Below are 27,929 nucleotides of genomic sequence, written 5' to 3'. Positions count from 1 at the left end.
TCTTTAAGCTAATATTTGAGATCTTTCTCTTGTATATCAGACATTTGATCATTCTAAAAACTATTTCTGATATATTTTCAAATTTTCTAAGGGTGTTGTCACCCCTGATGCTCTGGTGGACTCAGTTACTTTTTCAGCTGCTGTGGTTGGCTTTCACACTGCACTGTGCCAAACAAAACTGTTCCCCTCCTCGCCTGTAGTGGCGCTGCACCAAAACCTCTTGAGGGAAACCACACAAAAACCTCTGAAGAAGACATGAGCGCAACTTCCTCCTTCACCGAATGTAAACAAAAATGAAGTGGCATCAGATTTTAGCGGTTGTTTTTCTCTTGGTGAAAGACAAGCAATACACCACACGCCAAACTCAAGGCCCGGGGTCCAAATCTGGCCCGCCAGAAAGTTTTATGTGGCCCACAGGGACATGTAAATAGAACCTTGAGAATGATAATTATATGACATAAATGAAAGCAGTTTTCAACGAAAGAGGATTATCAACAGAAAAAAAAAAATCTGATATTTTTCCTCAGAATTAAACTTTCTTTCTCAGAATTTACCAGAATTATTCTGACTTTAATCTTCTAAGATCAAAAGTTAGAATTCTGGGGGAAAAAATGTGAGAAAAACAGTCAGTATTCTGAGAAAAAAGTCAAAATTCTGAGAAAAAGACAGTATTCTGAGAAACAAAGTAAAAGTTCAGAGAATAAAAAGTAAAAATTTTGAGGAAAAAAAATTCAGAATAAAAAAAAAGTCAAAATTCTCAGAATTCAGGCTTTTGAACTCACAAGACTAATACCAGAATATTTTTATTTTTCCACTGACAATAATCTTTTTCTGTGTCTGCCACATGGCGTCAGTGTAATGATGTTTGGTATTTAACTTTAAGAAATACTCATCAAATGCTATTTATTCATATTTTAGAGAGGTTTGTTAATGAGTTTTATCAGTACATTTTACCACAACTGGCTCTTTGAAGATATTCTTAATCTTAATATGGCCCAAATTAAAAATGAGTTTAACATCCCTTCATTAGACTAGTGTGTTTGTTTTGGTTGTAATTACCCAGAATGCCATGCGTTGTAGCCCACTTCCTGCTCTTGGTCCACTTGAATTCACATATGCACCAGAGTTCACTTTTATCAGGTTTTTAGGAGGACCAGAGTTTGCTTTTTTGGTCCACATCAGAGTTTGATAAAATTTATATTATTGATAACGTTTATGTTTTACCAATATACGTTTGATCAGCTTACCTATTTCATCCACAAGTACAATCTCATCCTTGCAGATTCGACTGCAGGTGTTATCGTCATGCAGCTTTCCCCTTTTGAAATGTTTACACTCCACGCACTCCCTGTAATGACAAGACATAGTCAATGCCATTTTATCACAGAATATAACAATCCAGATGTTTTGAATTCAGCAGCAAGGCATGGAAATGTGTGCATATTTATGCTCACTTCTTCATGGTACAAGCGTCTGGGCAGGTGGGGCACTTGTCACATGTGGCCCCGTAGGCCCCCGGCTGGGTGCACTCGCAGACCCCACAGACGCACTGGCCCCTGCCGCTGCAGAGCAGACCCAGGTTGGACATGCAGGTGTCCGTGCGTCGGGAGCAGTTACAGTTCTCACCCTGCCAGTCTGGCGCACACTGGCAGAAACCGCAGTTACACACTCCATGGCCTGAAATGGGGAGAAAACGTCACTTTCTGATAAGCTACTGTAGCACATGTGACATAGTATTATAGTCAAACGTAAAGAGCGGAATGAACAAATGAGGACATGGGTGTGATAAGTTATGGGTGTGAAGAAAGAAGTGTTGAGCGGCTTTGATAGATGTAATCTGGATAACACATAGAAAACAACTTGCTCATTTTAAACAACTTTCAGAATGAGCTTAAATCTAAATAAGCTGCTGATGTCCACGTCTTCCAAACTCAACATTTGCACTCACGTAAAAATTGCTGCAGACAGACGCTTAACTACACATCCGTACATCTTTGAAAAGCAGAAATGGAGCCTCCTGCACAACTAACAAGAATGCAGCAAGTGATTTCTGAATAGTCAGTCACCAACAAAACCCTTGTCTTTTCCAGCAGCCATTGTACAGCATACAGTGGTAAAACCAGCTAACCAAAGGTGCTGGAACTCTGGGTGAGTTGCTAAGTTTGGTTGAGGTTGCTAGCTAACGTCACAGTGTCAAAAAACATCAACATATTGCCAAAAAAAACCAGCTTGCTATTTTTTAAAGCATTTGGGCTTTTGGGCAAAATATGAATTTTGAATAATAGGTCAATTTTAAAACTTTTTTTTTATTTAAAGTGTTTAACTGGCTCCATTCTTCACTTTAATGTGAATATTATGAACCTTGAGTTCTTGCCTTAACTCCTTTTTTAAATGCCAAACTGTGGGTGTTTTCTTTAGAAACACCTACAGCACTTTCAGAACAATTAATAAGTGCATTTAGACTAAAAGCAGGGTATATATTTATTTTTGGTCTTTCTAAATTCCATCAGAGTGTAGAAAGATTGAACTTTTCATTGCGTTGTTGACCACTAAAGCAGGCCAGTAAATGGAAAATTTTGCTCTTTGGCGTCAAACATAATACAAATTATCAACATATTACCAAAAAAAACCAGCTTATAGTCTGGTTAAAAAAAACAAATATAGTCACAAAAGTGGGTGACTGGTGTAATGCTATGGTTTTAGATAAAATCTGATTCTGACTTTTCTTACTCAGAATTTTGACTCTTGTTTTGTTTTCAGAATTTACCAGAATTTTCCTGACTTCAATCTTTGAAGATCAAAAGTTAGAATTCTGGGGGGAAATATGTGAGAAAAAGCGTCAGAATTCTGAGAAAAAGCGTCAGAATTCTGAGAAAAAGACAGAATTCTGAGAAAAAGCGTCAGAATTCTGAGAAAAAGCGTCAGAATTCTGAGAAAAAGCGTCAGAATTCTGAGAAAAAGACAGAATTCTGAGAAAAAGCGTCAGAATTCTGAGAAAAAGCGTCAGAATTCTGAGAAAAAGACAGAATTCTGAGAAAAAGCGTCAGAATTCTGAGAAAAAGCGTCAGAATTCTGAGAAAAAGACAGAATTCTGAGAAAAAGCGTCAGAATTCTGAGAAAAAGCGTCAGAATTCTGAGAAAAGTCAGAATTCTGAGAAAAGTCAGAATTCTGAGAAAAAGCGTCAGAATTCTGAGAAAAAGCGTCAGAATTCTGAGAAAAAGCGTCAGAATTCTGAGAAAAAGACAGAATTCTGAGAAAAAGCGTCAGAATTCTGAGAAAAAGCGTCAGAATTCTGAGAAAAAGACAGAATTCTGAGAAAAAGCGTCAGAATTCTGAGAAAAAGCGTCAGAATTCTGAGAAAAAGACAGAATTCTGAGAAAAAGCGTCAGAATTCTGAGAAAAAGCGTCAGAATTCTGAGAAAAGTCAGAATTCTGAGAAAAGTCAGAATTCTGAGAAAAAGCGTCAGAATTCTGAGAAAAAGACAGAATTCTGAGAAAAAGGAGAATTCTGGAAAACAAAGTCAAAACATTAAGAAAAATTTCTGAATTCTCAGAATTCTGACTTTTGACCTCATAAGACAGAATTCTTTTATTTTTCCACTGGACATAATCTTTTCTGGTAGTTTTCATATGTATTCTACCAAATGATATCAATGTAATGATGTTCGGTATTATTTAACTTTAGGAAGCACTCATTGAGGTTTATTAATGAGCTTCATTAATACTTTTTAGCACAACCGGCCCTTTGAGGACATTCATAATCTTGATATGGCCCAAAATAAAAATGAGTTTGACATTCCTGTTTTATAACATTGTATAAAGATAATTTTGGGGTCCTTTATATTTATGTTCAACAACCACAGGTTAGTTAAAACAAACTATCAAAGGTCATATTAATGACAGTTTAGTCATTTTTAGTGATTTTCTGAAAGTCCGACTGGAAAGACTCCTGACTGGAAAGAAGAAGTGTTTTGTTGAGGTTTCTAAAACCGCTTAACGTTCCATTGTCTGGCTGAGACATCTTTTTATTTCTGGATGAATGATTCATTACATAAGTGGGTAAAATTGTGCACATCATTTGCTTGCTGGTACTCCATATATATCCATGTGTGCATGCGAGTGCCAATCTGAGTGACGGTGCAGAAAACATTGTGGTGCGCGACCGCAGAAAACAATGTCCAGATAAACAATGAGACAGGAAGCAGCTTGGGACAGCGTGACTGGATAAAAAATGATCCCCCAACAAGCTGTTATTACCACTCAACCGCAGAGCTGAGGTCTTTTAATTTAGCAGTTCTATGGCAGAGTCCAAACGTCCCTCACTTTAAATGAGGTATCTGAAGACAAAGACACACCATGTTCTGCAGAGACCCAGTCTCTGAACATTTCCAGCCCTCTTACACACATGGTCCTTCTCTGACCAAACATGGATTTATTTTTAGCCTCATTACACCACAAAAGCCCGTGAGTAAGCAGAAAGGTATTTTCATGTTACTCTGCAGACTTTTGGGAATACAACGAACGTTTCTGGGTGAGAGCAGCAAAGGTGGGGAGAGTAAGAGTGATATATGAGATCTGATGATGTAATGGAGGACAGGTCAGTGGTTGGTGCCAAAACTTTGCACTACATCTCTTTAACTCAAGTCACGGATCCTGACCGATTTTGATCTTTAATAAAAATCTTTGGCACTGAGACAGAAAGTTTCAACCGGGTCATAACAATGTTAAATGCGCTTTCATGCTTGCCCTTTATTTGTAGGTAGAATCTGGAATTGATTAGACTTTTAATAAGTTCTTTAAATAGCTCATTCTTCCATAGTGGGTTATAATTCAACATGAATCTTTAGGATCTTCTCTAATATTCAAGGAATCAAAATTTTACATAAATAAAACATATATGTAGAGCCCACATTAACATTTGGCCGAATATCTTTGACTTTTTGTTGCCATCAATAAGCTTTTGGCATAAATATGGATTGATATACAACTACGGTACTTTTTTTTGATTGGCAGAGTTTCTTTAAAATGGTTTATCCCCCAAATTTTCAAATGGGTTGAATCCAGGGCTTCCAATAATCCATTTGGGAGGATTAAGGTAATATATAAACCCAGTTTTGCCCAATTTCCAACAATCTGATCCAAACTATCACCTACAAATTAAAGAACATTTGTAAGAATGTTTAGCAAAAACCCAGAAAACTGAGTCACCGACCACAGGGAAGCCATTTCTGCGATCATGAGAAGGCTGACCATGAAACACGCCACAGCAATTATTGTTGGAACAATATTATTCAGCAGCAAGGTGACTGTAGAACCCAATAGGGCAATGACCACAAACAGACTGGTTTGGGACAGGATAAATCAGGAAAAAACCCGTAGAGAACGTATGGACTTTGCATAAAAGCAAAATTCAATTCATTGATGAGGTCACTGAGAAACCCAGAACAATATCCGGAGCACTGCAGGTCTCACCTGCCCCAGTACATGTTCGTGTTCAGTCCAAACCACTGCAGACCAAAAAAAGCAAATGTCTGTTCCAAATTTGCCAATAAAAAATTTTAAAATAAAAAAAACTCTCCAAGATTCTATGGCCTCACAATGCAAAAATGTCACATTGTGCTGCTTCTTGTATAAAACTTAATCAGCTTTTCAAAATTAAACATCATACCAACAACCAGGCAAGGTGGTGGTAGTGTTATGTTTGAGCCAACTTTTTTTGTTTCGGATTCTCGGCAACTTGTTGGGTTGTGCAATGGGACAAAAAACCAAAGCACGACTGTAAGTTCATGTCTGTTTGGATCAAAAAAATATGTTTTTTTAGTGGCCTAGTCAAAGGCTGGACTTCAATCCAATTAAAGTGATATGGCATGACCTAAAACAAACCCTTCATGGTTTAAATTCTCCCTATATGGTTGAATTAACCTCAATGCCTAATCTTAAATGATTTTCATTGGTAATGATCTTTAAACAGCTGCATCTCACAATGAAAATTTTAATTATTAACATCTCCAAAGTAAAATCATCAGTTTCTATGTGACTAAATATATGCAGCACTCAACAAGGAGGCTAAATTGCTGTCAACTTCTGCATAGAAATCTTCACAAATGTAAGGGTCTCCTCTGGCAGAAGAAAAGTTTCATCAGGGGAGCTGAACATTTTTCTGTGATGGAACCTTTTTGAACTTCTACAAAAGCTTTGCACGACTGACCAAAGAAAAACACACATGGTGCCTACACAATGGCACATGTTTATTGTGAGTGGAGCCTGTGTCCTGCGAAGAAGGAGAGAGTTGTTATTGCGTGTAATTCTTCCCAGATGAGGAGGGTGGGTGGCGGCACGTCGGCATGGCAAAAGGGACTGCCAGCCTTGAAACTACTGTAAACACAGGAAACTTCACCACAACCACACACAAAATTCACTGTGGTCAATTGATCATTTTTTGCACTTTAACCATTTAAAAAGACATTACATAACAAGGTTTTAATGTTAAATTATACTTAAATGCATCCTGCATTTACTTAGACTTATATTCTTTATATACACATGATTGAGAATTGAAGGAGTAAATGTTGCATCATTTCCAGCAGGTTCAGTTGGTGTTTATCCATCCATCCATCCATCCATCCATCCATTTTCTGTTCACCCTTTGTCCCTATGGGGTCGGGAGGGTTGCTGGTGCCCATCTCCAGCTACGTTCCAGGCGGGAGGCGGGGTACACCCTGGACAGGTCGCCAGTCTGTCGCAGGGCAACACAAAGACATACAGGACAAACAACCATTCACACACACACACACCCCTAGGGAGAATTTAGATAGACCAATTAACCTAACAGTCATGTTTTTGGACTGTGGGAGGAAGCCGGAGTACCCGGAGAGAACCCACGCATGCACAGGGAGAACATGCAAACTCCATGCAGAAAGATCCCGGCCGGGGATCGAACCCAGGACCTTCTTGCTGCAAGGCAACAGTGCTACCAACTGCGCCACTGTGCAGCCCCAGTTGGTGTTTATTGAAATCCAAATAATTTCTCCAAAACTTGAGAGTATGAGACAATGGGATATAAATATGCTTCTAATCTCTGGAGAGACGTTAACTGATACTGTCTTCTTTGGTCGGTTGAGACTAAAACGTATATTTAAAAAAATAAAATAAAATAAAAACTCTCCAAGTAGCTTCGGCACAAAACAATGAATCAATAGCAGTAAGTTGATGTTTTTTGGTATGTGGAAAATTACATTTCGGAATGTAATGTCACAAATCAATAGGAACTGCCCGTTACTTAGCAACCCAGCAGAACTTAGTCTGCAACCTAGCAACCCAAGCCGAGCTCCAGCTTATTTTTATTTAAAGTGACAATAGGCCTTAAAAATAGCTCATACTGAAGGCAGCTGAAAATAGGCAGACCTGACCAAACAAAAATCTCAGTGTCTAAGAATGATTTTGTTAAACATATGTAATAAACATGTTGTGTATATCCCAAAGACCAATCCTAACATGTCCAAGGATAGTTCACCATGATACGTCATAATGAAAATGCTTATTGTACATTTATTAAAGTATAATCTTTTGATCCAAAGGCAAAACCCAGTATTATTCTGCAGGTCATTGCACCTTACCTGAGCACAGCTCTCCTTTGTATCGCAGGCAGTTGAAGTCATCACACTCACACAGCTTCCCCCACACCTTTCCAAAGTCGCTGCTGTGGCACACACACTGGCCGCACACGCAGTCGCCGCGGCCGCTGCAGACGGGTCCTCCGGATCCTGCTGGCCCGCTGCAGCGGTCCTGCTCCATGGGGTTGTAGTCGCCCTCTGCGCACTCGCAGTACGGCCCCAACCTGCCCGGGTGGCACAGGCACATGCCGCACTCGTAGGTACCGTTCCCGTTGCTACATTTGGGGCTGTTTAGCTGGGCTTTGCTCTGGCACTTGCAGTCACACTCAAAGGTGACAATGATGGTCAGAGAGTCCTTGAAGCCAACTGGTTTGATGATGAAGGTCTTCTTTTTTTGTCTGGGACAGCCTCGAGCGCGGGCCTCTACGCTGAACGACACCTGGAGAACAGGAAGATTGATGTTCACTTAAAGCTGCAGAATGTAAAGTATGCTATTTACATATTTGTTAAAACTGTGACCATGTTGTGACAGATTGTTATGAGATTGACTTCCTCCACCTCCTCCCTGAGCTATTACTGCCATTGGAGAAATGAAAAAAAACAACAAAAAACAATCAGAGCCAGGAGGCGGGTCTTAGTGCTGTCAATCAAGCTTAAGTACTTGCTGCCAAATGTGCTAATGGTGGAGAAACAACTTACCGCTACAAGAAAACTGTTTATCTGCAGTCACTGGTGGCTGTGCTAACTAGCATAAGCATTAATGACATGCTGTGCTAGCTGAGCAGCACCACACTGAGGGTGATTGATAGTACTATGACCCGCCTCCTGGTTCTGATTGGTTGATTCTAGCTAGCAATTGGAGAAGGCAGACAAGTTCGATTTTGCCTCAGATTATCTGTCTCATACTGCACTATTACAACATAGTGACAGTTTCCACAAAAATTTTATAAAATTGTTTTTTTTTGTAAAAGTTATATTCTGTAGCTTTAAAGTGTGACAGACATGATAAAAACACTTTCATAATTTAAAAAGATGAACTTCTGCGCTTTAATTCCGTGTGCACAAAAACTTCTAATAATAAATATTTCTCACTGCAGGAGTGTCGCTGTTTTCTGTAGTAATTGGGTCAAAAGCCGGCGCCATCTTGTGATGTAATGAGGGTCAGTCAAAACGTAAACAACCGAGGCCGAGTTTACAATTTAAAGTAGTTTGTGAGAAATATTTATTATTAAAAGCTCTTGTGTACACAGAAATAAGGACAGTACATCTTTTTAGAAAAGTGGTTTAATGGTGTCAGTGACACTTTAACTGCCGCCATTTTTCACCATTATCAAATCAATTTCATAAGGAAATATTTTGAAGGGAATGCGAAGAATGCAAAGAAAAGCACAAAGTTAAAGGAGTTGCTCTGAATCCATATCTGGTAGATGTCCAAAAGTGGGCAGTAACTACATCTGGAGAGAGATCCAAATATGGAAATATGATCAGAGGTAGGAAGAAAAGAAAATATGTGGAGCGCAGAATGTGTCACTTTGACTCAGGCAAGAACAACAGAGACTAAAATGTAAGTAAATATGAAAGTAGCAAGGTAAACTTTGAAAGCAGGCATTTAAATCCTGTATATTGGCCCCAAAAGGAAAATAATCCAGAAAAGGCAGACTCAGACTGTTGATCTGTTCCCTCCAGTGTTTGCTCTTTTGACACAATGAGGAAAGAAAAGGAGAAATGAACTTTTAAATAGATATAGACGGCAACTATAAGAGAATGGAAATATAAGGGAAAAAATTCCACAATGATGGGGGAAATACCAAAGAGAACTACTGAAATATAAATATACTTTTGGTGTTTTTTTTATCATGAAGTCTGGATAATGTCTCAAAGACTTGGGTCGGTATGAGCTGCTCATGATATGACAAACAAGCAAAAATACCAGAGTTTTGAAGTAGCATTTAGTTATTATTTAAATTTTTATACAGGTTTTAGAATATACTAGTGTTAAATTTAGTGTCAAATGTTTAGCGTGCTAAATATTTCAACTTTTTTATCATTCTGCTCTTTATAGTACAATGGCAAATTAGGACTTTTGCAGATGAAAAATAATAGCACATTTCTGCCAGAAAACTCAAAAGTTTTTAGAAAAAAGTAGACAATTTGCTAGACCCCCCCCCCGCCCCCCCCAAAAATCCAATGTGTTATTTTATATATTTAAGGAGAAAAATGTTCATATATGTGTCTTTTACCTCCAGAAAACAAGATTTGTTTCTTCATTTGATGGATTTAATTTATTTAATACGAAAACAAGTTCAGTTTTCGTATTAGTTTTACAGGCTATTTTCTGAACATTTTGACTAAAATCAATTCTATTATTAAAGGCATATTCATTTTGCTGTTTTTGTGTTGTTGTTTTTTTGCACAGAGACAATGTACAACATTTTATTAACCTTTTAAAAGTAAAGATACAGAGTAGGGTACAGCTTATTTCCACAAATGTTTATACAGGTTATCAATTGGTGAAATATAATAATTAATTTAATACATATCCAATAATTTATTATTTCACTAAAACCAAGCAAACCAGTCAAACTAGAATCCTACAGACAGTAGGAAAAATATAAATATAATATTCTGAAATAAAAATATTTCTTTACCTAAATGCAAAACTGTTTATTTGTTAGCTTTTTTTTTTTTTTTGCCTAACATTTTACAACTATTACATGATATAACCTCATTTGGCAATGATCTGTTGTAACAAAAAAGAAGGTAGTTTTATTAAAAGCAGTTTCTTGTGCTCAGACCAGATTTAAAACCGTGAAGATTTAATAGATTTAGTTGAGGGGAGACTGACCGTGTCTCCTATTTTGAGGCCGGAGCAGGATTTGAGGCCGGGGATGAGCTCTCCGTTCAGACAGGTGGCATTAAAGGACAAGGACAGCTCCTCTGGGACGCCTAGAAGCTCCAGCTCCACTTTAGAACGAATTTTCTGACAAAACATAAAGAAAAGAAAGAAATTATTTAAACTCGTTCATGTGAAAAACTTCTGTTCTTATACAAGACGTCTGACCTGAAGCGACAGCTCAAGTTTAGACATTGTCTTGAGTCAGTTCTGCTTGCACTGGTAATTTAAAAACAGCTTCGAGTCGTTGTTTAATTCACAGAATTTACAACTCCTCCACCTGTTTTCTGCTTCTTGACCTCAGGTCAATAAAAATCACTCAGAAAACGTCAACTTTTGGTTGGTTTCACACTTCAGGAGCTATGGGATTTAAACTGAGACACGCATGACTCAGACGCCATGGGTGTGGGTCAATAAACACATGTCATGTCCTCAGACACCGTCTAGTCAAAAATGTGTGTGTGTGAAGGGGTGCAAAGGTGTGTGTTTCTACTCACAGCGTAGGCTTTTAGGATGAGCTGGATGACGTTTCCGGAGTCGTTGGACAATGTTCCCACTGTAGTGCCAGGAATAAGCTCACTGTAGTTCTGAAAAACACAAAGATAGCAACAAAATGAAAAGGAATATTAAAAGTTACAGAAGTGGTCCAGATGTTTTCTAATTTCTCATTTATAGCAGCTGCAGTTTTCAGTGGCAAATTAATCTTTTCTATTTTCAATAACCATGACAATGTGAATCATTTATACCGAAACCCGCTAGCCTCTGTGGTTTCTCATGTCCGAAAAAGAGTTGCCAGATGAGTAATGCTTACAACTGCATTCCTCATTATTACTAAATAAGTAGAGTGTAAAGCTGACTTTCCATGTTTCATAGAGTGCTTTTCCTCCATTACAGTTTTCTTCCATTTTTGTCATTGATATAATCTGATTTAATATAAATTACAGTGCTCAAATCAAGGCCTGTGTGGAGAGTAACCCCCCTAAACTTAATAAACTAAAACTAGAAAAGTTTGGTCTGATTTAACTTCAGACAGTGAAGAAAAAATGTGTCTTTTTATTCAGTGAATGTAAACTTCTGGTATGCACTGAACTTAGCTGAGGTAAATACATAGTTTTAGACAAAGTTCTTCAGATTGTTTACATGAAGGTTGGTGAGATAATCTTCCTCTCAAAGGCATTCCATGTTTCCAAAGCTCAAAACTTGAATATACTCAGGAATTTTCTGATGAGAAATAATCAACATCGGTGAAATGGGAGCTGGCTTAAATACCGGGTAAATCTCTGTTAAACAATCATGAAGAAATCGACACACACTGTTGTTGTAGAGAACAAAAATGTTGAAGATGTGCTTTATTTTCACAGGTACTTTAAAACAAACAGATTTTTACTAACTGTGTTGCTTCAGTGTTTAATGCAAAACGCCACAAAAACACAACTATTCACAATATTGAGCCAACTTTTCTGACTTCGTCCTCTCTTATCGCTTGTGATTGAATAGTTTGACTCAATAATAGATGATAATACAAGCTATAAATATAGTAAACAGTGCCTTATAAAAATTATTCAAACTCCCTTAAACTTTTTTCACATTTTGTCAGATTACAACCATAAACTTCCATGCATTTCCTTCAGATTTATTTGGTGATAAACCAACACATAACAGCTCATATTTATGAAGTAGAAGCTTTTAGATCCCCGGTTCAAATCTCAAATTTGTTACAAATAGAAATATAAAAAGTGTGGCTTGCATTTTGTCACAAACTATTTAAGGGAGTCCAAAATTTCAAACATATCCATGTGTTAGAATGGCCTAGTCAAAGTCAAGACTTAAATTAAACTCATAATCTATTGCAAATAAATGACAGAGATTGTGCTGTTTTGCAAAGAACAGGCAAAGATTTAAGTATCCATATTTAGGAAGCTGCAGACATATTTCGGAATACTTTTTGATCATGAAATATTTCTCTAGATAGTATCTTTCCTATCATCCTGTCATGTTGTTGCTTCATCTAGCACTTACAAGTTTGTATTTAATACCACAAACTTGTAAGATACAAAAACTATGTCTACACAGTTCACAGATCAGTGAGCATTTCTCAAGAATTTGTTTTCAAACCCAGTAAAAACCACCTGATGAAGATAAACCTGGTGTATATGTGACAGGATTTTATTTTAACAACATTATAGATGAGAAGTTTGTCAGAATTTGTTTATTTATTCTTTGACTTTATTTTTGTTTAGTCAATAAGTTGGTCCTCCTGACATTTAGTGGTGTTTTAAGTTCTGTTACGCTGCTCTTGGCAGTTGGTGGTTACCGTAGCAACTTGTAACTGCCAGCTCCGCCCCCTTTTTTCAGTTGCCGTCTGTAACTGTGGCAATATGTTAGGATCAGCTCTGTATTTTCTTCACAAGTATTATAATTTAACATATATTTTTAGACAAATTTAATCATATACAGTGGTTTTATAAGTAATTTTGCTGTGTTTTATGTATGCTGTTAACTGTTATCACTATTAATGTTTAATTTTGCAACTGTTAACTGCTCGTTGGGAGCTACTGCTTAGTATTAAGATTATATGTTGGATTTTATTAAATGAATTGGGGAAGAAGCTGCTGGACTGATGTTAACCACCAACTTGATTTCTGCTTTTGTTAGAATAAATACAATGAATCTGAGAGTATCTGTCGTGAAGTCAACCTACTCAATCAGTGATAAACATAAGGATTTTAATCTTTACTAAATAAGTTGCTAGGCCGTTTAAACGGTCAGTTTTTTAATAAGCTGATGAAGATTTTGAATATATTGGGCTTGAACTGACCTGGTAAAGGGGCACCACAGGGTTGGTGACTGCAAAGATGAGGTTGATGTTGTTCTCTGACATTTTCTCTGTGATCAAAGCAAGTGACGGATAATCCTGCAAATCAAACAGTGTGTTTAGCTCAAACAGCACTGAACAACTTTTATAAGACGTGCCTGTTCATATGTTGTTGATCATCCTCCATGTTTACCATAGTGGTGGACATGCTGTACATATTGTCGGCGTTCAGGTGGCACTGTCCGTCGTTGGGATGCACGATTCCAGCGAGTCGTCCGTCCAGAGCCACATGGGTTTTGGCATCGGAGGTGAAAATCAGGAGGTGGGAAGCACCTGGACGCCAGCCGATCTGCTCCTAATTCAGACATAGGAGATGGTTCTTATAGCTAACTAAAACTAGAAAAATAAAAACTTTAATTAAGAAAACATTCTTGTTAACTAAAATAAATAAAAACGGTAATTAATGAGGAAAAACTATATCTAACTCAAACTATATCATGCTTTTATAAAACTAACATATTGAAATTAAAGATATAATATCCTTTGTTTCATGATTATGAATCTGTTTATTAGTCTTTTGAACGGATGTGAAATATATATATATATTTTTTCCCCTTACACAAACTGTTTACGTCAGCTGTTGGCAAATTCCAGCATATACACCTCAAGGTGGCGCTAATGCTAGTCCTCAAAATGGCGACACCAAAAGTTGGGAGAAAACTCCAGAGTCAGTTGTTGTTCAACATGAATACATTTTTAAATAATGGTTTATATACATACAAAACTTCAACCTTTGTGAATTCTGGACCTAAAGATTAACCAAAGTATGAAAAAACTGAAACTATTGTTACTACTAAATAATGAAAACTAAACTAAAACAAAACAATATTAAATTAATAGTAACTAATAAAAACAAGAAAATACGCTCCATAAACTAACTACAGCTAACTGAATTAGACAAACAAAAAGTCACACTAAAATTAAACTGAACTATAATGAAAAACCCAAAACTATTGAAACCCTGATACAGCAAGAAAAAAAAAAATCCTACAAGCCCTTTATGTTTTCCATCCCTGTAAAGTGACTTTTAGTATAGTTTTTTTTTCTCAACATCATGTTCCTTCAGTGTGACAGTAGAGAAAAAGAATGCAAATTAACGTGTAAGTAAATGTTTACGTGGCAGCAGAAATGCCTGCATTCATGCAGCGCGCCTCTCCACCTTGCACACAGCAGCCTGGATGATTGCATCGAATCCTCCCTCCGGGGCGTCTCGGTTCCTGGACACCATCTGCTTCTTCACCTCCTCCGTGAAGCGGCTCACTTCCTCCGTCAAAGACAGCACGTGTTTGTAGCCGAACTGGGGCAGACAGGTGGTATTAATGCTGTCAATTGAACAGAAATTCATTTAATTAATTTTGCGTGATAAAAGTTTTTTATTTTGATGTCTGATGTCTATTTTTTCTGGTTGCAAACTTTATTTCCTGTTTTAGTTCCCTTGATAGGCTTTCTCTGTCACCAGATGTTTCCTTTAGTTCCCTTTGTCCCAGCCCTGCTGATCATCAGCTCCATTTTGTGCCATGTTGTCTTTTACCAGTAATCAGCCTCGCTGCCTCTACCGTGCATTTGTTTTTGATAATCAAGAAAGGAAGTTTTCACTTCCTGTAGAATATTTTTGGCAAAAGAGAAGAGGAAAGTGTGCAGCAAATGGTCCAAGACAAAGGATTGAACATTTCAAAAACATCAAAGTCTCTAGTTTGCACTTATTGCTCCTAATTCCCCAAATGCAAGTGAAGCAGCAGCATCTTCTTTTAAAGGGGACCTCTTGTGCAAAATTCACATTTTCCCTATTTTTGTTAATCTATTTGGGTCTCAACTGCTTCTAAAAGCAGGCCAAAAGCTTAAAACACACACACACATACACAGCCAAGTTTTTTGCAATAAGTTTATGTTTTTTGATGTTTGGAAAACAATTTGTTTTAAAAACCTCCACAGTCTAATGTCACAAATCAGTAGGCTCTGTCCATTACTCTAGCAAACCTAGCAAAGCCTAGACTGTTACCTAGCAACCCTAGTGGAACTCCAGCACATTTGGTCAGCTGATTTTACCAGTCTATGCGGTGTATAATGGCTACTGGAAAAGACAAGTACTTGCTGTGTTCTCTACTTCTGCTTTTCAAATATGTACGGTTGTATAATTGTGCAACTGTTTGCAGTAATTTTCATGTGTGAGTGTAAGTGTTGAGTTGGCAACTTATTTGAACTTAAAGTAACAAGAGGCCCTAAAACAGCTCATCCTGAAAGGAAAAGACAAGTACTTGCTCCATTCTCTACTTCTGCTTTTCAAATATGTACGGTTGTATAATTGTGCAACTGTTTGTAGTCATTTTCATGTGTGAGTGTAAGTGTTGAGTTGGCAGCTTATTTGAACTTAAAGTAACAAGAGGCCCTAAAACAGCTCATCCTTGAAGGAGCTGAAAATACAAAAACCTAATTATTCAAGAATGATTTTATGCAAAAAAAAATGTAATGAAAATGATGTATTCATACAACGTCTGTCAGACATTGTATGACTGACAGACGTCTCTTAATCTGTCCAAGGAAGCACAAATAGGTCACTTTGAAAGTCTTGGATTTGGGTTTCTCTTCTAAAGCAAACAAAATGCAGTGCTAACCTCATGAACTATGCCCCAATGCTTTGGCCCTCCATGCCAGCAGGGGGCACCCAAGATTCCTTGAAGTCTCTCACAGAATAGTGTTGTTTAAAAAAAATTAATCTTAAAGGAAAAGCAGCAATCACATGCTTGTCCACGGAGGAGTAAATGCTGCAAGTCCATGACTCAATGGACTTCACATCACATCAATGACATGTGGTTCTGAATTTACAATACATAAATAAACTAACTTGAATATAATTGAATGCACAACATGGGCTTTTCTAGCAGTCATTGTACAGCATATAGGCTACAGCAATAAAAACAGCTGACTATGGCTGTCTTCACACTGCAGCCTGAAGTGACCCAATTCCTATTTTTTTTTTCTTAATGCGACCTGTATCTGATCTTTTCATGACAGTCTGAACAACACAGGTTGGATTTTTTTCGAATGCAACCCAGGCCACTTGGATATCCAATACGTATCCGATCTTCATCTGACGTGAACGTCATTGATACTCGGCAAATGTCCCAATTCTGCACCCTTATATGCCCCAGCGTACTACAACTAGGATTAAGTTGTTAAAGTACTGGCTCTGGTCCTACAAACACTGAGCACCGCTTCGTCTTTATGGCGGTTGGCAAAACACTGAGCACGCTCTCTATGTGACGTTATTGCGCCCTCAGGTAGTTTGCAGTTCACACTGGAATACACAGTGGGAAGTGCTTCCTCCAGTGACGCAGTTCACGCTGCGTCACTGAGACACATATATTTGGAAATGTGAATGAAAACGGTTAAAAAATCTGATTTGACAAAAAATTTGAATTGGGTCACATCAGGCTGCAGTGCGAACGTAGCCCAAATGTGCTCGAGCTCCGCTTGGGTTGCTAGGTGACGGGCTGGTGTTTGCTGGGGTTGCTAGGTGACGGTCAGTGCCTGCTGATTTGTGGCTTAACAATCAAGAGGTTTTTGAAATAGCTCATTTTCCAGACACTAAGAAACATCAACTCATTGCCAAAAAACGGCTTGGTGTTTTTTAGGCACTTCGGCTGTTTTTAGAAGAACTAGAAACTGAAACTGAAATACAAAAACGTGTAAAATGTAAATTTTTCATAATAGTTTCCCTGTAAAAGCGATCTTCAATGTGCTAATTTTTTTTGCTGACCTTTCCAGTCTTCTACAAATATTTTCATGAATACTGAGAAAAGATTAATTTCTCCTACAGGACCCATCTTTCTCTTCTATGCCGGGAACTCCTTAATGTGCTTTATCTTACAATGAAACATTCCTGTCGGCCAGCTTTTGTCAGACCGTGTGTAAACAGAACGTAAATGTACCCAGGAGACATTAAACCAACAAATCAATCCCAGAGGAGTATCTGGGTGGAGTTTTAGTGCAGCCGCCTACAAGCAGTCGCTCTGACTCTGCAAGTAAAACTACCTGCGGCTGATTAACAGCAGCTGACCAAGCAGTTGTGGTTGCCACGCTGAGCCTTTAACGACTGCTGTGACTCTGACTGCTCTCTTACTAAGCAGTGCAGCGATTAAAGATGTCCTCACTAAAATGACATCATCTGCATAACGATGTTACACGCAGACATAAACAACTGCTGAGGTCAGCGCTGTTTCTGACATGGGCATGCACAAATACAAGTCAGGATTTCAATACAACAAGTCAAAAACAATAAGCAACAAACATGCTTTCAAGGTTTCAGCAAACAAGTTTCTTTGAATAAAGGTTTTCCCTTTGTTACGTCACGTTTGTTTTTCACTTAGCATGGGGTTAAATTCCATGATGTCTTGCACAAAAAATGCAAACATTTGCTGCAAATTACATTGTTAAAATATTTGTTCTCTTTGTTGAGTCAACAAAGCTTTCATGCTGTTAGACTTTAACATGATCGAAGGAGGGAATGTCACAGATATCTAAGTGTTTTTACTCAGTTACTTGTCACTTAATTTTAAGAATTAGAGCGGTTCAAATTCAATTAAATACTAAAAACTCCAGTGTTTTCCATTTGTTTATTGTAAGTTAGAAATAACATTAAATAACAATAAAATGTAGCAATTATGATTTTCAAAACTTAATCAAATAAATAAATATATTTTTAATTGTTTGTTAAATTTTGAGTTTAATAAGACATAAGATCTAATACTAAATACACTCATGCTCATAGGTAAGAACAATTTAGAGAGACAAAATCAACTTAGCCATGTTTTCGGACTGTGGGAGGAATATGGAAATTACTGAAAAAATTAAGAAAGAAAGACATGCTGTTACTTTTGATATGGCTGTATAATAAATAGACACACTGAGTCTCCTTCTGACTTAAAGCTGCAGTATGTAACTTTAGTAAAAAAAAATATATATTTTTTTTTTACATATTTACATGAAACTGTCACTATGTGGTGACAATTTGGTATGAGGCAAATAATCTGTGAAAAAAAAAATCAAGCTCCTCTCTTCCAGTGCTCCCAGTGGTAACTAGAAACGACCAATCAGAGCCAGGAGGCGGGTCTTAGCGCCACTCATCACCCCTCTTCCATCCCCCATTTGCTTCAGCTTGTTGTGAATGCTAAAGCTAGTTAGCATAGTCACAGAATATGGCGGGTAACAGTTTTCCTGTAACAGTAAGTTGTTTCTCTGCCATTAGCACATTTAACAGCAAGTACATGAGGGTGAGTGACAGCGGTAAAACTGTCACCTCTTGGCTCTGATTGGTTGGGAGAAGTTAATTTCTTCAGATATGAATAGTAGCTTGAACAGAAGGTGGATGAGATCAATTTTTTCAGATTATCCATCTCATAAACTGTCTTGACATGGAGACGGCTTGTTGTAACTTTCCGATTTATAAATTTATATGAAATTGTCACATCAAGTCATATAATTATAATAATAATAATATTACCTGTAGCAGGGGTTTCTCACGGCCGCCTCAGGTGAGATGTACATGTACGGCGACAGCGGCTTGTCCACAAAAGCCCCGAAGCCCATGCGCAGGTTGCTGGTGGTTCGGTTCATTTCTTCGGCCAGACCGCGGCCCAGCGTCCTCAGGCGGAAAAGGTCATCGTTCATCGAGTAGGACAGGTCCATGAGGTAGTAAAGGTCAACTGGGTAGTCTTCTACCTGCCGCACTTTCACTGTGAAACGCTTTGCATCATCTGGGAAACGTGTCACAGTTTCTGACTGTAAATAAAACTCCTGAACCGGGACCGTAACTCTCCGGTTTCTAAAATGAACCCACCTGGCCTGAGAGTGATATGCAGTTTCTGCGGCTTTATCTGGGTGACATCTTGGGTCGCTCCGGCCGCCTTGTTGCTCAGCGGCCGGTCCTCGATCACTTGGAGTCTGCTGGTCGGAGACTCCAGACCGGATGCTTCACAACCCGCAGCGATCAGGTTTTTCTTCAGGTCGCAGCGTGACGAGCTGGCGACTCCATGACCAAAGTCCTGAGTGGAACGTCAAAGTGAAACATATTCAGTCAAAACCGTTCTCTTCAATCGTAATAGAGTATAAAAATAGCTGTGCTATGCATTTTCCAAGCACATAGAGCTATTTTAAAACACAATCAAGTAACTGCGTCATCTTAAGTTGTTGTAAAAATGCTGCATATGTAACAGGGTTTGTTTATTTAGTCTTCAAATTAAGTCAAGAAGTTATTTCTCCTGACATATTGGTTCTGTTGCTGCTTTTGGCAGTTGGTGGTTACCATAGCAACCAGCAACTGACAGCTCCTCCCCCTTTTTGTTCTCACTTGCTTTGTTTTTAGCGCGTGACATTTGCTGTCCTGCGTTCTTGATGAAATAAACTCGAGTTACTGAATTGAGTCTCTTGTACCCAGAGATTATACTCAAGTAAGAGTAGCACTACTTCAACATATCTTTATTCAAGTAAAAATAAAAAGTAGTCATCCAAGAAAATACTCAAATAGGAGTAAAAAAGTATTTAATAAAAGAATGTCTACTCAAGTAATGAGTAACTGATCAAATTATAAGTCATTTAATATTTAATAAAATTACATCATCACAAAAGAACAAAATATAAAGTTAAGTGGAAATTTTGATATTTTAAGGACAGAAATGACAAGAATTCAAAATAGGGCAAAATAAAAAATTTTCCAAATTAGTTTCTCTCAATGAAAAACGTATGAAACTTAAACAAAAACTGCCGGTGTGTGTCTGTGTCTGGTGAATTTTGGTTAAATCATGTTTGTTTTTAATTCAATGGGTAGAGAATCCAGAAATTATACTCAAGTAAAAGCAGAAATACTTCATAATAAAACTACTCAAGTAAAAGTAAAAAGTACAGCGTAGAAAAAAAGTCAGTTTTTCCAAAAAGGTTGAGTAAATGTAACTAGTTACTACTCAACTCTGCCTGCCAGATGTTTTTGATGTTGGAATATCATGATAACATGATGAAAAGTAAAAATAAAAAAAAAGTCAATTTAACATAATTCTGGACCAGCTGTACATAAAAAGGACAAGTTCAACCAGTCCCTGCTAAGAGAACCCAGGTTAAAATCATAAATAAGCCTGTAAATACTTTTTAGATGACTAAATATTGCGTATTCCTCCCCATTACCGGGTTTTACAGTAATAAACTGAGCTGGCACTCAGAAAACACGACTCTATCCTCATGTAAGGACACATGGGACACTTAATGATGTTTGTGGCGTCACAAACAATTGAGTATCTCACTTTAAGAAAATTCAGCCGGGTTTACAGCTGCTTGATGGGGAGGTTGGTGCCAGCCTGCATCAGTCTGGCAACTCATTACTTACATGAAGCGAAGCAGAAAAAGTAAAGTACTCACCTCCTGGAAGCACCAAGAACAGCTGGGGTGCACAGCCAGACACTGCTTGCATGTGCTGGCTCCTCTGGAGGTGCACACGTTTGAACCTGAATCCAAGAGGAGAACAGCTATTTATCCCAAACCACAAAAGAAAAAAAGAAATAATAATAATCAGGCAGCTTCAATAATAAAACTCTGGTGTTTTAAGAGAGGTATGAGATTGTTTGTGTATCAGATGGAGCAAATAATCTCTACTGCAGCTAATGATTATTTTAGTAATCGATTATTCTGATGACTAATCGATTAATCGGATGAAAAAATTGTTTAACCACAAGTTTATCTTTTAAAACAATATTAGAAATACATTAAAATATGAAAATAAACATTTAAAATTCCTCTTTAAATCAGAATGTAACCATTCCTTTAGTGAACGCTTGAACATTTGTAGAAAAAGATGAATCTATAGCTAAAAAATATGTCAGCATCAGCATGTGAAAAGCTTAACCATTTCTGCTGATCTATTGACTATCTTTTGGGAAAGTAAAAGGTGCTTAATATATGTTTTGGTACAGAATTTGAACCAGGTGAAGCTAAAATGACTTGAGAAATGTTTAGTAAAAAAGCAACAATGGACAATGTTTTTTTTATATCTAACATGCAAAATGTTTTGGGTTTTTTTTACAGTTTTGCCTTAATTACTGCTCTGGGTTTGTTGTTCTTCCAGAAAATTTGCTTTTTTTGAGTTTGTTAATGATTAATTGATTATTAAATTAAATGACAATGATTTCAATAATCGATTAATCATGATTAATTTTAATTAATCATGATTAACCCGATTAATCGCATCACCCTACTTTAAATGAGCTGTTGGCTCACTCCAACATACATAAACACTATGACAATACAACAATTTTGTCTTTAAAATTCCAAAATTTACACTTAACTTTATATGTTGTTCCGTCTGATGATGTAATTTTTACTTGAGTAATTTTATTATGAAGCATTTATACTCTTACTTGAGTTAAATTTCTGTTTTTTCTTCCCACTGAATGAAGAACAAACATGTTTTTACCAAAAATTCACCAGATGCATAGACACACCTGCAGTTTTTGTTAAAGTTTCATAAACTTTTTATTGAAAGAAACTTATTTGGAAATATTTTTCGAAAAGCCTGATTTTGTTATTTTTTGTTACTTATATGTATTACTGTCATTTTTGTCCTTAAAATGCCAAAACCTCCTCTTAACTCTGTACTTTGGATCATCTTATTATGTAATTTTAAATATTAAAAACAAAACTTGGAAATGTTTTATACCCAAAGTATATTGAAAATCTTCCCTTAAGCAGCCTGTACAATAATTACTCACTTTTCCATCAATCTGGAATCCCTTTTTGAAAGAAAGCAAATAAGCATAAAAAAATGACTAACATCATGTTCTGCAGCCCCATTGTAAGCCCTCTGTGTATAAACAAAAAGCTGCATAAACTCACTGCTTGCTGCCGTTTTCCCTGCAAATGTGAAAACGCACATCCATAAGAGCCAGCGCGTTGGGAGCGCAGCCATCCTGCAGCTCAGGGCTGAGTGTGAGGATGCAGGCTGCGGTCTGAGCAGCACCAGTTGAAGAGGAGCAGGAAAAAACTTATCTGCAAGTCTAACAACTCCAAATACAGTCAGATGTCTAAAAGCCAGCCCAACTCTGCTCCCCCCACATTCACTTCATTAGGAAAATAGGCGGGGAAAGTGCAGCATTTAAACTTGGAAAACTTGAAGAGACTGAGATGTGTGTTTCATTGATTACTACTAAACATTGTAGTCAAAAAACTATAATGTTTACACTTTTATTCATGTTTTTATGGTTGTTTTATTCTGTGAAGTAGGAAATGTTGTAGATTTAATAAAAAAAACAGCAAACAGGAAATTAAAAAGGATGTTAAGTAAATGTAAATGTTTCAAACACGTTTTTCCCCCAATATATTCTTTGTTAATTATAAAATTAGGCTGTTAAAACTCTAATAAAAATTAGATAACGTTTTGTGTCGTGTTTTGAGAAGCACTACACTGCCCTCTAGCGAAAAGCTGCTGTAAGTAGACTGTAAAAAATGAAGATAAAAGCTGGATATCATTAGTGGAAAATTCAGCAAAAATCTTATAAAAATAAATTCAATTAAACTAACTAAACTATTAAATTCATTTCCAAATTATTTTATCGTAATTTGTTTGCCATCACTATAAATGACACAAATGCTGATAAAATTTTGAGTTCAAATCCATAAACTGTTGCCCTTCCTGCAAAGATCGGCACAATCATTTATAAGTTTTTCTCAGAGATGGGCAGCCTTTTCCCCTCTATAATAAATGAAATAATTATTTGAAAATTACAGCTTGTATATATGATCTGAAACATTTAAGTGTAACAAGAAAGCAGCAATAAGAGATTACATACTTTTAGATAAAGTCAAAAAATAAGTTGCAACCCTGATAAACTGATCAGATAGGAAAACTGAAGAAACAAAGACAACAACGCACATCAATGGGCAGAATATCAATAATGCACAGGGAGAATGTGCAAACTTAACAAAAACAAAAAAAAACCCTGAAAGTTTCTGGCTGCAAGACAAGCTATTATTTACCAAAAACAACAGGAGACAAAGCCGCAGAGCAGAGCGATCCGAATGTGGAGGAAGAAATACCACGAGAAAAATGTAAAGTATTCCAGGCGTTTATAGCCAACACAAAATCAGTTTCCATTTAATAAGAGAGGATGAAAGAAAACAATAAAACAGGCAAATTATTAGAAACACTCAGTTAGAGCAACCAGAAGAAAGATAGATAGACAGACAGATAGATCACATTATAAGCAGTCATAGGCAAACAAATTAAAGAAAAAACAAGCAGTTTTTCTTCTAATTTTCTTTTTTTTAAATAAATGGTGTTATTCATTGGAGATCCAAAATGTAATTTGCACGTTTGCTGTACTAAAAGAGAGGCATCTAGTTTTCACATTTTGGGGGGCTGAACAAGGTTCGGGTCATTTTCTTTCAAAATGTTTACTATATTTTGCAAAGTTTGATAAATTTGGGTGCAGCAAAGTTTCAGTAAAAGTCTCTGGATAGACATAATAAGAAAATTATGTCTGTAATAATTTTACTCTAAAAAGCTCAACAAACAATTTTGTTTCAGTCCATGAACCACAAATGGCCCTTTTTCCGCAGTTTGGACGTCCCTGGTGCAGCGTTTATGCGCAGCCTCAGTCACAAATCATACAAAGCGAGCTGGTTGTGAGTTTCTGAGCGATCAGTCATCTGTTAGCTCCGTCAAACGGGGCTTTAAAGCTTCCACAACAGCTTCACCAGATTGTTATGTCCATGCCACCGCTTGTAAAACCTCCAACAGCAACCCTCTAACCAGCGCAGGCTTTAAAACCCTGAGAGCTTCCCAAAACAGAAACAGCTGGAACATCAGTCTGACGTAGTAAAAAAGATACCGCACTAAAACGTTTTGCACAAGACTTCATTTTATTCACACTACAGTCATGCTTCTTGAATTTTTCCACTTCATAATCATGAAACTATGTGCATTTCATTGGGTTTTTTATGATAGACCAACACAACGTAATGGATAATTATGAAGGAAAAATATTTTTTTCCCCTTTCCAAATAAAAAAGCTGGGATTTGAGTCAATATTTTGTAGAACAAAGTTTTGCTGCTGTATGTCTCAGCCAGTTGTATAAATTTGGTAGAAACATCAGGCAGGTTTTAAATTATTCCACAGCTTCGTCCTGCTTTGAATGGGATTTAATTCGGCCATTTTAAAACCTAAAGTCAAATTGCAACAAAAAGTCAGGCGTGCAGAGAGGATCGTTGGAGCTTATCTTAAGTTCAGGAAACAGGCAGATAACATGTCTGCAGACCACACACATCCTGGACACAAACTGTTTAGACTTTTACCTTTGAGTTGGAGCTATGGAGCGTTTTTGCTAAATAAACCAGAGACAATTTCTTCCTCTGGAATTTCACTCTGATGAACACAATGATAACTTTACAGTCAGATTAGTTTAAAAAAAAATTAATCTCTTGATTTAGATTTTTTCTTATTTCCTTTAAAGGTTATTTATGTATTAATGCTGTGAATGCTGTGGCCATTCACACTAATTACTTCCACTTTTCTGGTTGCTCCGTAACTTTCGCCGCGCTTCTTCTGCTGCATACTTTGTGCTATTTTCACCATTCAACTTTTATACTATTCAGCTTGCTCTCCTAATTTCAGCTTTATCTCCTGGTATTCATAACCTTCAGACTTTTTATAATATTCAGCTTTTTATGAATTTTTCTCCCCATGGGGGAAACCGCTCTGTCCTGTGGCAGAATTGAGAATTACAATATAAAATGTCTTGAGTTTCACAGTGGATGTTTCAGGTCCTGCTTATTAATGGCAATGAATTATCTAGTTTTGGAGCTGACATGGAGGAAACAAGGCAGCGGCCATTTTGAAGTTGGGCAGTTTAACAGGTTTTATGCTGTTTAACACCTGGGAATAATTTGAGCTTTTGACGTTGCCTTTTTTGTGCTGCATGTAGCATGTTTTTTGTAGTCACAGTGGTAAACGATGCCTCCAAGCAAATGTTGATATCTCAGGAACCATAAAAGGTTTGGATTTCATTCACCCACTGTTTTTTATCAGAAGGAATATGGGAACGTTGCTGTCCTTTTAAAATTTTAGGGTTTACATGAGTTTCTTTTTTCTTTATACATTTCATGGAATATATTACTGTTCCCAGCATGCTAGTGGTAGCCTATTTGCTATCATTAGTATTTTAGCTAGTTTTAGCTTTTTAGCTAATTTAGGCTTTTACGTGGGTTTTTCACACTGCTTGGACTATTTCTTACCTTTCTCTAAGTCTTCAGCAGTTGGCTTCAGACGCTTTTGCCATTTTCACCGAAAGCACTCAGCATTGAGCATTCACACTTGCATTTTCATAGGAAATGCACACTTTCTAGTTCATATTTACTGTCCGTATGGTGAGTGCGAGAAAACAAAATAAAATTCTTCAAACTGAGTCATTAAAGCTGAAATATCTAAACTTTTCCTCTGTAACTGAATGTCCACTCTAATCGTACGTCTTTCACAACCTGTAAAAGGTTTTCTGCCAGGATTTGCATGTTTTCAGCTACATCCATCTTCTCACAACTATGGAAAGAGTTGTTTTTTTGAAAAAAAATATGTAATTTTTTAAAGAAAAGTTATTTCCTGCAGCTTTAAATAGAAAATGTTTGATATAATACAGATGTTTTTCTTTTATTTTGTCACTCCTCTTTGTTTGTCCTCAGCTTATTATCAAAGGATTTATGAAAGAAAGATTTAATTTTTGTTGACAGTGGAGGGGGACTCAGATCTGATTTTTGGGATTGATTGGTTAATTTCCATTTTTATTTGTTCTATATATTACTGATGTTAGTTGACAATGATTTACACTCTTTTACTCTTCCTATCATATATATGGACTTATATTTGATGTTTTTTTGAAACCTCCTGTTTATTCCACCAAATATTGATTTCTGGACTCTTCCCGAGTTAAAACATTAGTTTTGTTGTTTCTAAATGAATATGAACTTCTTGTTTTCTTTGCATTATTTGAGGTCTGGAAGCACTGCACCTTTTTTCCTATTTTGACCAAGTAAATACTAAATTTTTGCTTGGACTTCCAGAGACATGTTGTCAGTAGTTCATAGAAGAAAACAACAATGTGCATTTTACTCAAACACATACCTATAAAAAGTAAAATCAGAGAAACTGATCATTTTATGTGGTCTATTAATTTAAATTAATTGTCCACTCAAGACTTGAATAACTCTGTATTGAACAGAAAAAGATTTTCTAGATCAAACAAACTAAAAATAACTAGAAAGTTATATACCTAAGCATCTTTCTTTTCATAAGGCTAACATCTGAACCCCTTTTTTCAGAACTTAATTAGTTTGATTCATTAAATAATTTAATTTACATTGAAATAATTTTTTGTTTGTAATTTGAGGTGAATCTCTGGATTCTTTAACTTCTGGCCAACGGAGCAGAAAATCTGGACTAAACTCTTAACTTTCATGAACTGGACTTGAACCTTTATCATGTTAAATCCCAGTGAAACACTGAGGTTCTTGTTTGTAAAGTGAGATAATGTGGATGGTTTAAAAGAGCATTAATATGTTTTTAAGAGCCTGTATTTTACAATATTTTACTTTGAGCTAATCCATGATAAGCTATCATGTTACAGAAAACACATTCATATATCTGGACTGGCTTAAAGTAACTTTTATTGGGATGTTTTGCAAGGAGAGGTTTTCTGATTTCTTCATCAGTTCTTTTCTTCTCCTTTTGCTGCATCCTTTTTAATTAATTCCCTTCCTTTATATCTTAAGCCTCCTCCTTCTCTTGCGCCACTTATGATTTCTCTTCCCTTTGTGTTTTATTTCCTCATAAGATTACACAACCCTCTGGGCAAAAAGCTTCTCTTTCTTCCAGTAATGTTATTAGCCATCTTGGCTCCTTCTTACCGTTTGTGTTTTCAACCAGTTATATCTGTTTAAACTTTAATTAAAGTATTTGGCCTTTTTGTAAAAGTATTAGTTTCTGCACATTTTGTCAAACGACAACAACAAATAAATTTCAAAGTATCTCACTGGCATTATCACCACTAACTAGTCACTGGGGAGTGGGAGACAAATGAAAACAGTCTACTAATGTCAGACTGAGCCTGATTTAATCTCAGGATAAATCCAGCTGTTCTGTGAAGGCATCAGAAGAAGAAAAAGCTAAGAAAACATTGCCATGCACGGCTGATCTTTTAATTCCATTATTTTGCAATGTTTTTGGTCACAAATTCATATGTTAGATATTGAATTTCACACAAGAACAGTTCAGTTTTTCAAGTGCATGGTAAGATTTTCTATATTTTCTGACTCGTCCCTCTCATAAACCCACTTGTTTTTAATATTTGGAAGCACAAAGTTTTCTTTTTTAACAGCTGCAACACTAACAAGATGCAGTTGTTTACTAAAACTGACAGGTTGAAGAAGAAAAGCCTTTAATCAGGACAGCTTGCAATATTCCTGGCTTGCAGTATTCCTGGAGGAGCTGCGGAGATCCACAGCTCAGGTTGGAGAATCTG

At 36.8% G+C, this 27,929-nt stretch overlaps 1 protein-coding gene across 1 annotated transcript in view; it reads right to left on the bottom strand.

Moving 5' to 3' along the window:
• The window catches only part of itgb3 (integrin subunit beta 3), a 28,498-nt gene extending 6,090 nt beyond the window's left edge, over positions 1 to 22,408 (bottom strand). The window contains exons 1-12 of the mRNA XM_023341566.1: positions 22,257 to 22,408; positions 20,787 to 20,872; positions 19,219 to 19,423; positions 18,883 to 19,135; positions 14,542 to 14,704; positions 13,516 to 13,677; positions 13,326 to 13,421; positions 11,005 to 11,094; positions 10,460 to 10,594; positions 7,618 to 8,053; positions 1,455 to 1,677; positions 1,248 to 1,348 (exon numbers count right to left, since the gene is read on the bottom strand). Coding sequence (XP_023197334.1) covers positions 1,248 to 1,348; positions 1,455 to 1,677; positions 7,618 to 8,053; positions 10,460 to 10,594; positions 11,005 to 11,094; positions 13,326 to 13,421; positions 13,516 to 13,677; positions 14,542 to 14,704; positions 18,883 to 19,135; positions 19,219 to 19,423; positions 20,787 to 20,872; positions 22,257 to 22,329 — 2,023 coding nt within the window. The 5' untranslated portion in view covers positions 22,330 to 22,408. The remainder of the gene's footprint in view (positions 1 to 1,247; positions 1,349 to 1,454; positions 1,678 to 7,617; positions 8,054 to 10,459; positions 10,595 to 11,004; positions 11,095 to 13,325; positions 13,422 to 13,515; positions 13,678 to 14,541; positions 14,705 to 18,882; positions 19,136 to 19,218; positions 19,424 to 20,786; positions 20,873 to 22,256) is intronic.
• Positions 22,409 to 27,929: the final 5,521 nt, after the last annotated feature.

The sequence above is a fragment of the Xiphophorus maculatus genome, chromosome 10, assembly GCF_002775205.1.
Source record: "Xiphophorus maculatus strain JP 163 A chromosome 10, X_maculatus-5.0-male, whole genome shotgun sequence".
Taxonomy (NCBI): Eukaryota; Metazoa; Chordata; class Actinopteri; order Cyprinodontiformes; family Poeciliidae; genus Xiphophorus; species Xiphophorus maculatus.
The sequence above is the reverse complement of the archived record's forward strand: the minus strand, read 5'-3'. Positions and strand labels throughout refer to the sequence as shown.